Source organism: Drosophila eugracilis, unplaced genomic scaffold (assembly GCF_018153835.1).
Source record: "Drosophila eugracilis isolate 14026-0451.02 unplaced genomic scaffold, ASM1815383v1 contig_124, whole genome shotgun sequence".
NCBI classification, from domain to species: Eukaryota; Metazoa; Arthropoda; class Insecta; order Diptera; family Drosophilidae; genus Drosophila; species Drosophila eugracilis.
In genome coordinates, this window is record NW_024572029.1 from 1,120,128 (window position 1) to 1,134,656 (window position 14,529).

Below are 14,529 nucleotides of genomic sequence, written 5' to 3' on the forward strand. Positions count from 1 at the left end.
ATACAGAAACAAACTGGAATATGAGATATATGTTTTGCAGCCAGCCAGCCAGCCAGGTCCTAGGCAAATGCCCCTCGAATGATGGATATTTCTTTGGCAGGCGGAAGGCAGGAAGAAGGTTGATTTGAAAAGGATTCCCACCCTACCTCTTAGCCTCTCGTCGTGGAATGTCAAAGGTATTCGCACTAACCTGTCGCGCAAAATTTCCATCATTTTTGGGTCACACACCAGGAAGCAAAAGGCGGCTTACAGAGTTAAAAATACACACAAGACTTGGTCATTAATTTGAGATTTAGGAAGATAAATGAAGGTTTTGGGTAGATTCTTACTTAATTTTATGATTTTCCAATATAGAAACGGCTTCTTGGAATTAGATTCAGTCAGCTCTTTCTTGTTGATATTTCTTAGAGTGTAACTTGAGCCAAATATCGTTTTCTTTTTTTCTATGTGTGGCTCGCTGGCTGCCTTAATGGGTGGCTGGCCTGGCCTGGCCTGGCCTAAAAGAGTTTTCCCGATAGATCGTGTTTGAGATTTGTATTTATTATTCCACTTTGTGCGGGTTAAATCAAATTTGCATATAAGACACATCGACTTTGGGATTCGCTGAATACTTCTACACCCTCACATTCCCACTTCTTGGCCGCAAAACGCTGGGAAAACTTGATGAAAGACTAAGAGCCCGGGCGCGCGTATTATAATCAATGGCTAAGGGATGAAATGTGTGTGTGTTTGTATGGATATGTGTGTGTGTGTGTGTGTGAGTTGTGAATTGAGGTTTTCACTTGAAATTGGTTCGGTTCGGTTGGGTTTAGCTTGGTTTGGTTTAGTTTGCTGAATGGATTTTGGTTAGAGCGCCAAGTGCGCTGCTGCGGGTGAGGTGCCATGAGGGGGAAGATGTTTCTATTGCCGTTGCTGTTGCTGTTTCAAGAGTCCCCCGCAATCCAGAGAGTAGCATCTCTAGAAGTAGAGCTGCTGTGTGCGTGTGTTTTAATCATTTCACGTGGCTGGCTCAAGGACATGATGCTATATGTGTGGGTTGGCCAGGAAACGGAGCCTCTTTTTACGCCTTCCAATCAGTTGTTGTTAGTCAATCAGAAAGTGATGATGGTGGTGTTGGTGTTAGTTAAGGGACGCCTAAAAGCCGGCAACAGTTTTCACCGTGTTTGACTGAACTTAAATCAAGTCTTTTTCTTCTGCCGCCCGCCTTCTCCTCCTCCTCTGAGTAGTTGCCCGGGCAAAGTTTTCCACTCCCGTTTAGGTTGTTGTGGCCCGTAACTAATATAAACATGCATGCCAGCGGGCAGGAACTCCTACTAGTACTCCGTCTCCTTCTGGCAGAGCCCCCAACCCCTTCCTTCCTTTCTTCCTTCCTTCCTGCGTGTGTGTGTGTGTGTGTATGTGTGTGTGTGTGTGTCTAAGTTATTGAAGTTGATTGTGGCTGCTGTCCTTGTTTGACTGCCTGCAGCGAACCAATGTGGATGTGTGGGTATCTGGATGTAGATGTAGATGTTGGCTAGGGGGTGGTAGTTGAGGGGAGAGGGGGATAACTTGGTGTAGACCACAGAATGCGTGCACGTTATGTTTACTGATTGAAGTTCAAGCGTTGGCCAAATTAAATACAGCAAACTAAGCCAAAGAACGAGAGAAAATAGTAACAACCCAGGCAGGCAGGCAGGCGTAAAATAAAGGCAAAAAGAGTAAAACGAACTAACAAACACCCTCGAAGGGAAGAAAAACAAGCTTGGGGCTAGTGGAAAATTCTATGAAAATTATTCAAATGAATTGAAATTGGTATTTTCGTAATGAAAATTAATTTATTTTTTAAGGGGAATTTTGTGTTTTTGTTGATCTAAAAATTAGATAAATTATGGTTAGATGTTAGTCTTGATTTTCAACATTTACTAGTCTATAAGAAGATGTTAAGAAAACTTGCAAAACTTCAAAAAAATTAAGAAAACTTAAATTAAAATATTATAAAAATTATTCAAGATTCCTATTTCCTATATAAATCGTAAGATATATCCCCCGATTTCCCAGAAACTTCTCAAAACGCCTAACGAAATCCTTATTAGAGAATGCAAGGACACGCATGTAAATGTCAAAGTTAACTCCCTCGCCAGTTAAAGGGAAAGGCAAGGAAAGGGAAAGGCAAGGAAAGGGAAAGGCAGGGCAAGGGAAAGGCAAGACAAGGCAAGGAAAAGGGGAAAGAAGAGAGGAGAAGGATCTTCCGGGGGGCAGAAAACCAAAACTGTAACCAACACATGAACAGCAGGAGGCAAAAAAACAAAAAAAAAAAATGCTGCAGAAATGTGTAACAAAGCGTTGCTACTTCATTAAAACCGTTTGATGTGCGTGAGTGTCGGTGTATCTATGAGTGTGTGTGTGTGTGTGTGTTTGACAGTAAGATGGTGTTTGTGTTAGTGAGCTAAGGCTACGCATATGTCACGTATTTGTTTTGCAGTTGCTCAAAATTGTCCCCCAACTCGTGTGTGTTTTTCTTCTCATCTGGCTGACTGGCTGACTGCCTGACTGGCTGGTTGGGTAGAAGGAAAACTCTTGTCATTTTCTCGTTGCCTATTTTTTTTTCTGTCTGTATTTAATGAAAATTGCTCAGGTTGCAGCAAAAAGCTGCTCGTTTTTGTTTACCCTTGCAACCTCACTTCTTGCTGCTGCTGCTGCTGCCTCTTCTTGCTTACCTCCGTCAGTCGCGCTTGACGCATATTAAAACCGAAGTTGCAAGGCCCTCACACCTACTCCCCCTTCCAATTTCATTCTTTTCTTCATTTTCCAGCCACACATTTCAATACAAAACCGTGTCAACTATGAAAAGGGGTTTTCTGCTCAGGGAAAATGAAGGAAAAGCAGAAATAGTAGTTTAGGGATTATCGAAATTTTAAAGCCAGAAAATGTGGCTAGAAGTTTAGGCTTAAATTCAGATTATTTTAGGCAACTTTCTCCTCTCGCGTTGACCGATCAATTTTTAATCAATTAAGTAGATGTGTTTATTTTTTATATTTGCCATAAAAATTGAATAATAAATTGGAACAAGAAAAGTTAAGACTTAATAAATATTGGCATTGCCGAAATCAAAAATAACATTGAATAAATTGCAATTTTTGATGCGATTAAATTAAAATAAAAGTGAAAGCTAAGTTTGTTTTTAATTATGCTGTAGAGAGCGAGAGAGAGGCTTCTTTTTCCTCTGCTCTAAATTTTAAATATATAATGCCTTAGTTTATTTTTTTAATATTAAATTAGGTAAATATTAAATTAGTTTAACGAGTTTTTATTGATTCGATTTTTGGGGGAAATGAATTTGTGTAGAAATTTGAGTTACTTTTGGGTTTTAAAGTTTTTTGCTCAAGTTCCTTTTGTTAACTGTTTATTTTGATGGCATGTTAACTTGGCTAAAATGCTTTATAACCATTAAGATTGATACATATCTTATATAGATTTATGATTCTGTTAAGACAATCAGGGAACTTCTTCTGGACTGAACTTATATATCGAATCGAATCTGCAATCTTGGACGACATTCGAGTTTCCTGGAATTTGGTGTCGTTGAAAATGGTTATGGGAATTCGGAGAAAAACGAAGAGGGGAGGGGGTGGTAGGGGAATGGAAAATGGGTGGCTTTTCTGAACGTGCGTTCCACTTACGCAGCGCGACGGTAACGGTAACGGTAACGACGACGGCGATGCTGGCGACGCTTTTAGCAGTCGCATTATGCATGCAGCAATGCCGCGCGTGTATGTTCCCCTCCTTTGTTCCTCCCTGTTTGTATATGTGTGTGAGTGTGTATGTGAGAGAGAGGTTTGTATGTATGTGTGGGTGTGTGGGTTGGCTTCAGCAAAAAGTCCAAAGTAGGGCATGGCACTTAATTGAAAAACTTTTATGCGGTCGACAACGCAGCGAGAGAAGCGAACTCACTCACTCGTTGGGGATGGTTGGAGGTGTTTGGGTGGGGGGGAGTGAGTGAGTTCAGGAGGGGGGCAGTAGAGAAAGACCAACGGACCAACGGACAGCACCTTTCCTTTAGAGCATCCCCAGACCGAAAAAAGATGCTCCCTCCCCCCCGCCATCCTCATCCTCATCCAACGGCAATAAAAAATAGTTTATTGTGGCCCAGAGAAGGCTTTGTCCTTGTCTTATATTCCTCCTCTCGCCTGCCTGACTATTTTGATTTTTCCCCACATTAAACTCGGCTCCCCATCATTTGCAAGAATGCCACTCTATATGCCACAGGATGTGTGCGAGTGTGTTTGTTAGTGTATGAGTAATTTGCATATGCACACAAAGAGATAGATGGGGGCAAGCTGGCGGGTGATATGCCAAGGAAATAGGTGGATATATCATATAGAAGATGGTGGGATGGCCAAAGACAATATGAGCTGGGCGTTATCTTTCCCTTACTGCAAAGGCAGATTGATTCGGTCTTGGCTGCTTATATATAGTTGATATAATCAATAGGATGGAGTTAAAGCTGCTTGAAATCAACACCTACTTGGGTTTAATGAGAGGTTAATCACTGTGAACTAGAAGTTAATTCCTCTCTTAAGATCCTCTAACCAAACTAAACTTAGTCGGACTTGGCCTTCCCTCACCTTTTCTGGTTTGAAATATCTCTAGGCAATTTAACTAGTTAGATGGCTGGCAAGTGGCGTGCGTATACGTAATATTGAAAAATATATTACCCATACGCAGTGTTGCCATGAACTGTGCATATCCATTTTCCAATTTAGAAACTAAACTATGTTTTCTCTTTCATTTTCATTTCCATTTTAGTTTTCATTTTCATTTGTGTGTTAATCTAAATTTGCATTCAACATCTGGCTGAGAGCAGCTGTGTGGAAGTTTGTTGGGCGGAAGCTCTAAATGATTTTTAATTGCAATTTCTTTTCACTTTTTACTGGAGTCCTTACAAACGTTTTCGATGAGTTTTTTTGAATGATAAATGTTTAAAGGTTTTTTTAGTATGGTTTTATTTTTTTGGATTAATAATGAAAGTTTGCACCGGAAAATGTGATTAAAAAATGGGAAGTCATAGATGGTTTTAGTTGAATTTAATAGAGTTTTCCTTTTTGATATGCATTTCAAGGTGTTTTATTTCAAGGTACTTTCCATCTATTTAGTCGGTTTTTAAGCTCTGAAGAATGGAAAGCATATTTGCCCGATTTCTGACCTCCTGCAGTTGCATTTTTGGTAGCTTTACAAAGCGCAACCATCATTAAGAGGCAAATCTACTCGATTTCTGCTAGCTATGCTTTCTACTTTCTTTCTTTGATAAGCTAAAACTGCTGCAGCTGGAAAAGGGGAACGGGCCAGCCATTGGGCCTAACATTTTAATTGGATATGGATTACACGACGTAAGCGTCTCTGGTTGGGATTCATTGGTGGGATGAATTCAGTTCAGCAGCAGTCTGGTAGTAGTCCAGCCAGTCTGTTTATCAATGGACCAAAATTGCATCCTCCTGCTTCCTGCTACTCGCAGCAGCACCCTTTAGCCTCCTCCTCCTTCTCGATTTTTCTCTTAACCCACCCTACTATGGCCCGTCGTCAGCTGGTTGGTTGGTTGGTGTGGTCCATCCAACATTTGTGTGCAGCAGCGAACACAATGATGAGGCCGCTGACGACGTCCGTCCGTCCGTCCTCGTCATTCGCATCCTTGCATCGGCATCATCGCCATCTCTTCGTTCCTCCGTCATCATCGTCTTCCTTGCTCCGCATCTCGTGCTCTCCTGCTTTTGAGATTTTCCAGGCACACACCAAATGAAAATCCAAAGACACGCAGTCACACACACACACACACACACACACAAGTGCAACGAGTGCAATTTTCTGCCAACTTCGCCGCACATTTGTGTGTGCAGAATTGTGGATGGCGAGGGAAGGAAGGGAGGGGAAGGGAAAAAAAGAACATGGGGGAAAAGCGCAAAATCATTACGATTTGAATGCCATAAAATGCGTTTTCTAGTTTCGCAAGGGAAGGGGGGTGTGTGGCTTGGGGGGGGTTCTGGCCAAAAAGGGACAGTGATCGGGAAGGAGAGGGCGGCGGTTAGGTTTGGGTATTGTCTGCTTAACCGCAAAGTGAGCAGGAAAATGTCTTTTTTAGACGACAGCTAAACACTATTCAGTCTATCCGCCTGCCTGCCACACCCACAAGGAGTTGCACACTACCACCCCACTGACATAATAAACTGAACTGTCGGAGACATGCCACGCCCTCTATGGCCCGTCCTTTACACCGCTTTGCTTTCCCCACCCCCGCATTTCCACGCCTCGCTCCTCATGCAATTGGCAGAAGGAAACTCAACACACAAAAGGCGTCGCGTGTTCTTGGTTTTTCTATTACATTTTCTATCTTTTTTTTTTTGTGCTATTTTTCTTGTCCCGGTCAAACTGTTGGCAAGAACAACAACAACAAACACAGGCCAAGTCGATTGCATTACCAAAAACAGAAAAAGAAAGAAGAGGACACCTCACCTGGGTTGTTGCAACATTGATTTCGCTTTCACTTCAGGCCAAAAGCGCTCCCTGGGAAACAGAAACAATCAAATTCAGCTTAACGACAAGCACTTGACTTACACAGCCAAGGAGACCAAATAAAGGCAGGTTGGTCCCTGTTAAATGGGACATCTTTCTGATTCACGAACTTGGTTAGTGTCTGTGTGTCTGTGGTTAACTTTCGTTTGTTGTTTGGCTCAAGATTAGAGCTATTTTATAGGCCATTTATTATTATAGGGTTTTCGTATTGGGATAATCGATGATAATGGAGTGGAGGAGGTTTTGGAGATTTTGAGAGGTAACTTATAGTATATTGGAGTTGCCTTTTTAGCTTTGCTTACTTAAATGAGATTTGAGTTGAGAAGTTTAACAGAAAGTAGAGCTAATTTTTACCTTTCTTTTGCTTTTAAGTGAGTTACTTTCTGATTTTAACATCATATTTTCGTTCAATCTAAAACTCAAGCTTACTTTAACTTAAAATGCAAACAATTTTAAGTAGTTTCCACACTAAATTTTAACTCCAAATTATCAAAAATAACTTGCAGCTATGGCTGTCAGTTTGGATTTTTCAACTTAACTTAACAAATTGAAATATAAAACAAGAGAAATTTATAAAATTCTATCCCTCCAAGAACTTGATTTCATATTATAAAGGTAACTTAAGACGAAGTCCAAACTAAAATCGAAGCAAGATGAGTATTTTTTGATATAAGCCAATTAGTAGTGGCATTAAAATTGCAAGAACCTTTTGTGATGTTGTTTGGACTGTGCCAGCTTCTGCTTCGATATTATTATCATTTTTCCTAAAAGGCATTGCATGGCATTGCAAGATAAAGTTCTCTGTATATCCATCGTTATTGAGGCAATGAACATACTGTCATCCTTAAACTCTTCTTCGTTTGGGACTGCATCCCCTTCCCCATCCGCATCCCCATCCCCATCCGCATCCCCATCTCCATCCGCTTCCCCATCCTTGCCCATAACCATGGATTTTTTATTTTCCTCAGCTTTTCTGGCTGTAACCCACTTTACAACTTCCTCGAGTGCCGGGACTTCCCAGCCATATCCGTTCGTTTTCTCCCCTCGAATAATCATAAACTAACGGCGCCTCAAAGTATGCAATGCATGTGCAAAACTATGCTCGTGGGCAAAATGGGAATGTGTGAGTGCGCAAGTCTGTGAGTTTTTGTGAGCTGCAGAAGGGCGAATTAAATTGCATTTTGTATTGATTTCAATTAAGTTCTGTTCACTTATCCGGTTGAAAGGGGTTGGGAAGGGGGAGGGGTGGGTGGTGAGGGGGCAAGGAAACTTTTGCCGTGCAGCTATAGATATATATATATATATATATATATGTGTGTGTCTATTCAGAGAGATATATAGATGTGCCATTCTTGGCTTTCCTGGCGACTCGAGTGGCGTGTTACGTATACGCCTCGTTGCGCATCAATTGGCTGTGAGGGCTCCCCTGATTGATTGTCTAATTGTTTCGCCGGCAGAAAGTGCAACGGCGCCTGGTTTCTCCCCTATTCCAGCCGTCCTTAAATGATTTCTGGTTTGGCATTGCCAGCTTTATCTCACTCTCTATCTATCCTTTCGATTTAATCCCTGGCCCTGCCCCCTTCCCCACGTAATCTATTAAAAATGTGATTTTAATGCCTTCTTAATATCCTTAAACATGCTCAGAAAGATGCCATGTTGGTGATATGGTAGCGTGATTTAAGAACATTCGAAAGAAGAAATCAAGTAACTAGATATTTATGTCCTTGCCTTCAGTTCCCTGACAAGTCCTCAGAAGGATAAAAGAAACGCAGGCACGTGTGTCGCTATATATAATCCTTTTCCGCCAAGAAAATGGAAAATTATTAATCTTCACCGAAGCTATTTAAAGGCGCTCGCGGCACATGTCGCCATAAATGACATTAAAATGGCAAATTTGGCTTGTAAATACCGCAGGAATTTGCAATTTGATTTGGCCTTAGCCCACTCTCTCTCTGCCATTTCCAACGTGGAATTTAATTAATGGATTCACTTCGCAAAAGCGTCTAATCGTAATGAAAAGTAATGCGGCGGCCCACACACAAAATTAAAAGCCAATTAAGCGGTGACGAGGGCGGCAGGGCGGTGGTTAGCATTTGCCATAACTCACCACTCTCCTTCTATCTTCCTTCTATCAACCCCATGAAATGCAACCGCTCCTGGACTGGGGCGCCATAAATGCCAATCATTGCAGTGCGGGCCAGCTCCAGTTTCAGGTTTTTCCTTCCAGGACCTTCTCCCTCCTTCGACTTGGCCAACACACAGGGAAAAAAAAACAGAGCAAAAAGGCAAGCGGGCAAAAATAACAATTCAGCTTTTAATTTCATTGCTTTGAGCACTCTCCTGGGATTCGCATGATAAATGGCGCCGGTCAAAGCCAAGCCTTACGGAGAAGGGAAGGGCAGGAGTTGGGGTAGTGGTGGGGTGGGAGTAGGTGGGAGAGGTAGCTGGCACAGTATACCGGGAGCAGCCAAGTTCATTCACACGACTTGTGTAAAGTCGAGTCAGTGCACTGAGAAAAAGTGGCAAAGAAACTTGAAAGAGTTTTTGAAGGTTTTTTAGCCAGAAATCTTAAAAGAATTTCTTAAAATTTAAGTTGATTTTTTGAATTTATAACCAAAATCTTTAGTAATGATTAATTTTAAATGCTTAAAGAACAGTTTTTCCAACTTAAAATATCTAAAACCTAGGCCCTTATTTTTACCAATGACTTTTCCCAAAAACAAAGTCCAATATTTTTGGCGTGCGCCGCGTGAAATGCCATCGCCCTACGCTCTACGCTCTACCCTTGTGGTAATCCCTCAAAATATGTTTCTGGCCAATTCCACGAATGGCTAACCCTAACCCCTAATCGAACTTTCAAATTCGTGGCCAAAACTTTTATTTTGATTTCTAAAAAGTAAAAATAAATACAAAAAAACGTAGAAGGAGAGGAAGGCAAAGCACTGACCCGCTTGATATTGTTTTAATGAAATTCGAATCGAGTCCCGTCCCACACCTCGCAAGTGGCAGCCATTTTGTATTTGCCTCAACATTTTAATCTAATTTCAATGTTCTTGCCACCCCCCAACCCCCCTTCCAAAAAAAAACGTAAAAAACGGAAAGGCAACGGTTTGGAAACGTTGAAAAGTTTCACCCCGGTGAGGATGGAATTTGCAAAAGGTTAGACCGAGGGAGGGGTGTCGATTCGCGTGAAAAATTTTGTGGTCAGTTGGGGGGATGATGGCTTGGCTTGGCTTGGCTTGGCTATATATATAGATTCCTATTCCCTACTGTTTCGCACCCCCCTTGATTTCTATTCGCCTGTCAAAGCGGTAAAGTTAACGCCAATTGCCAAACGCTCTCAATTAGCTTTGATTAAATGGAAAGCAATCCTCTCGTCCTTGCCCGTCCCGAAACCTTTTCCTCTTCTTTTTTGAGCTTTAGCATGGGAAAAGGTATTAACATAACTCTGACAAGGGGTTCCCTGCACTTGGCTGGTCCATAAATAAAGCTTAGTTTGAAGTGTCCAAAAGGGAATGAAAATATCCAACAGGAGCAGCAGTAGTGTTGAGTTCTGCGAAAGTGCGAAAATTTGCGCTAGTCAATGTCATTTTACAGGAAAGTGTTGCATACCCAAAAGGCGTTGGCTAGGGATTTTTATTGGTAAAACTTTAGTTTTGGGGGAATTGGTGATGAAAATAAAAGAAATTAATGACTTTTTATGGTGATTTTGGACTGGGTGCAGTATTTTTTTTTAACTAATTATGATGGTAGTGATAGAATCTTAAAGTAAAATCAGAATTTTAAAGCCTGAAAAAGTAAAATTTACAAATAAAAGCTATTCGGAAATACAATTTGCCCAACAAATTAAGAAATGTCACCTCTAAAAAGCGTACACAACTCGATTTCAATGGTTAACAATCATTAATATTGCTAAGACTGAAACTTCAGATGGGAAACTTTCAAACGATCAAGGAAGGGAGTACCAAACTCTACAAATTGTTGCAAAGCCCTAGGCTGGGGCAAATTCCTTTCGAATTTCGATTGGGACAGATGGTTCTTCTCTCGGTGGCGGGAGTCATGGTGGTGGTGCCCCTTGGTAATTGTTGGCACTGCAAAAGGATTCCCAGCTCTAGTCGTTTTATTAGGATTTGATTTGACCCGAAATGTTTGCCTTTGACAGCTTGCTGCTGCCATGTTTTTCTCCTGGATGTTTGGTCCTTGACTGTATTTGGCCTTTGCGTTCTCGCGTCACCTCTTCACCTCTCTCTCGAGTGCAGCTGGGTGACTGGGTGGTGGTGCCCCTTTCATTTACATTTTGCAGTTTGCTTTTTTGCGCCTAATTAAGATGACCAACGATGCAGGCCATAGCCAGAGTTAGGAGCAGGGCCAGGACCTGCAGTAGTAGCATCAGCAGCAGCAGCCTTTGAGCCAAAAACTGCACAGTGGCTTCACTACTGGTCTGCCCTGGCCCCGGCCCCGGCCCTGGCTTATTATCTCATCTAATTTACGGGGCTTCCCCCCCCCTTGCTCACTTTTTCAACCTCGTGCCAGTGCCAGTGCCAGTTCCAGTGCCAGCTAAATGAAATCAAGCCGTGTAATGAGCAAAAAACTTTCTAAAATGTGCCAATGCTCCCCGAGCAAGATGGAGTCCATAATTTTCTGTTAACGAAAGCACCAAAATTCCCTCCTCGCCGCTTGCCGCTTGCCGCTTGTCTTTGTTACACTGTGAAAAGTGCAGCGTAGTTTTGGTTGAATATTTGGAAATATTTGATATGATTTTCTTAAGGAATTTAATACTAAAATGAGGATCAATTTCGTATTAATATTGATTTGAAGTTGTCAGTTGAGAAATTTTGATTAAAGTTATGTTATTTTTCATATTTTTAAACTTATTTTAAATAATTTATGTGTCTTTTATTCGATATTTTTATAAATAATTTTTGTTTATATTTATTAAGCTTAGAATCTTGCTAAATATAAACATAAATCATCTGCCCTTTTTGTGTGAATATAAAAAGTAAAATTAAAAAATGTATAAAAATATTTATAAAAATCTTTATAAAAATATTTATAAAAATCTTTATAAAAATATTTATAAAAATATATCAAAAATATATATTGAATCCTTTCGCAATTTATTTACTTTTAATTCGATTTAAATGGATTTTTATTTAGTTAAAAATTTCTTTTAAAAGCTAAAAATTTGATCAACGTTTTCCTGCTTAATAAATAAGTGCTTAAATCTGTAAGAGTATATAAAATATATTTTAATAGAAATAATTAGCAAATAAAAGGTTGGAAATTATCAAAATTTTAAACTTATATTAAGCTTTAAAAATTTGTAAAATTAACCACTTTATATAATATGTTAGGCAAACTCCTTAACCCGTTTTGTAAAATTCAGCCAATATTTCTAGATTAACAGCCTTTTAAGTTACTGTAAAATTTTAACTTATTTGAGATATTAAAATGAGAATTATTTTCTAAACTAAACTAAAACTTAAATGAACGGCCATATTTTTAGAAGAATTTAAAGTTCTTCGAAAGTTTTTGAGCAAATATTTTTGGATAACATGCTTTTACTATAACATTTTAGCTTTTAGCTTTCAAAAATGAAAATCAACTTTAAATTTTCCCAACTAAGTTTCTTAAGTTAACCTTCTTAATTTTCTTAAAACTCTCCCCTTTTCTGATAAGCTACTTCAGTACACTTTTCCCTGTTTGACAACATAAAGCGATACATTTTCAGCAATTAGCAGAATAAGTTTTAAATTTAGCTAAACAAATTCCTTAATTAACCAAGCAAAATGTTTCCAGAGCAGCTTTTTCTTGGCTTGAGTTTACCTTTGCCGTTTGATAAAATATCACTAGAACTTCACTTGATTGATATTTATCTTGATGAATTCCTTAAACTAACAGCAATATTTCTCTGGGATAGCTCTTTAGTTTAGATTAGTTTTTAGCTACTGCTTTCTCTGCCTGCATTTCTGCATTTCTCCTCTACATTTTAATAAAAACAATTTCGCGCATTGCGCTGCCCTCCTATCTGCTATCTGCTATCTGCTATCTCTGCCATGTGAAGTGGCTAAAAAATATTCAGCGAGCTGCTGCTGCGACAGAATTGCAAAAATTTTAATTGTCGTCCGTTGTTGTTGTTGTTGTTGCTGTCGACATCATCCTTTGCATATACCCCACACATATACATATACACATATAGATTCACATTCATATGGCCGGGAGCCTGAAGCATGGAGCCAGAGACAGAGCCGGAGCCGGAGCAGGAGCAGGATATCTGCGCTGCCGTGTGTCCTGGGCAATGTTAATGTGTCCATTGTGCTGGTTAACAAAACCAATTTGCCTTAGTGGATTTTTATGTTGCGCTTCGGTTTTGCAGTTTTCCGGGGCAACAACAACAACAACAATAACAACAATAACAATAACAACAACAAGAACACTTTTGTTTTGCGGTTTTCCGGGTTTTGTTTGTTTGCTTGTTCGTCCATTTGTCAGTTTTGTTTCCCTGTTTTCCCTGTTTCGTTGTTTCCCTGTTTGTTTGTTTGTTGTTTCGACTGGTTATGAACTTTTTGGCCATTTGTTTGGGCCATGATTTGCTTTTAATTGCACTTTGCTGCTGCAGGGCTAATTCGGCGAAGAAGAAAAGGCTGTCATTTAGGGTTTAGTTTTGGGGTGGGTGGGTTTTAAAGGCTGTTTTTGGTTGTTATTAACTAGGCGAGAAGAGGAGGTGTTAGTTTTAACTAGAAGAAATGTGTTAAAAAATGTTCATTTTAATGTCTAAGATTAAGTTTAAGAAGAAGTTTCTGCTCGGAGGGAAATTTCTTCAAAAAATGTCAATATTATTTGAACAAAAAAAAAGAGCTTTCTTTAAGTAACTTTTATTAACTTTAGCTAACATTTTCATTATTAAACTTAAACTAACTAATGTTCTCCTTTTCCCTTTCCAGCCATCGCAATTTAATTCAAGTTCCTGACAACACCAACTTTGGCCGCCGTGCAGAGTGCTGAGGATCTGAAAATATCTTGAAATTTGGTGACCGAAACCAAGATGTCGACACATTGCCTAATCTTACTGGGCATGATGTGTCTGCTGGCAGGTGAGTTTAAACTATGTTCAGGGCGCAAAGGCGGCTCTTGGGCAAGGCGTTCAGAGAATTTCTAAGAAATTTCCCTCTAAAAGGGACATTAGTTCTCAAGGGGGAAATGATTTTTAGGATCGCGTTTTTGAGTCGCAGCCAGGCAGAAGGTATACGTCTCCTCTTCTGCATCTTCTTCTTTCCACGAACGCCCACTGAATCAGAGGTAGGGAGTGGGTGGGGGGGTTGTAACCTCTTTTGCATGCGCGGCACGTAAAAACAATTTCGTTTGGCTCGGGCATCCGCGACGACTGCAGCAGCTTCATCAGCAGCAGCAGCAGGAGGAAGAGGAGGAGGAGGAGGAGGAGCAGCTGGGACAGCATCCCGTCCTGAAATTGTTTTAAATCATCAACTCTGCCATCTATTTTATAAACTCAAATTTAAAATAACAAGCCGTAAGCGTGCTTTGATTATTGTGGGCGTGGCAGGAGGTTATAGAATATTGGATGTGGGAAAACAGGGAAAGGGAAATGGAAATAAAAAACGAAATAAGGGGCAGCATTTCAGGGCATTGCAAATTGCAAATTGAGCAGAAAAGCATTGAGCTTAGAGGGTGGATGGGATGACTTTGGTGTTGCAGGATGGGAGATGGGAGAGGAGAGGATCCAGGACGACTGTCAGGTGTATCCAGGAGAAGCGAGCAAAACACAATGCTCGTTAAAATATGAGTAGTTCGATTGCAATGGGAAGAGAAGTATCCAAGAGGTAGATAAAGTAGATATAGATAAAGATAAAGATATAGATAAAGATATAGATATGAATCAATTGAGAGTGCAGCGAGCCAGGCAGAGTTATCCTTCCTCCTTGGTAAACACAAACTAAATGAGTTTTGTGCAGCCAAATGAGAGTGATG

At 40.3% G+C, this 14,529-nt stretch overlaps 1 protein-coding gene across 2 annotated transcripts in view; it reads left to right on the forward strand.

Moving 5' to 3' along the window:
* The window catches only part of LOC108102991 (zwei Ig domain protein zig-8), a 158,022-nt gene that overhangs the window by 85,618 nt on the left and 57,875 nt on the right, over positions 1-14,529 (forward strand). For both annotated transcript variants that reach the window (XM_041819047.1, XM_041819046.1), the window contains exon 4: positions 13,488-13,637. In XM_041819047.1, the coding sequence (XP_041674981.1) occupies positions 13,589-13,637 (49 nt within the window). In that variant the 5' untranslated portion in view covers positions 13,488-13,588. The remainder of the gene's footprint in view (positions 1-13,487; positions 13,638-14,529) is intronic.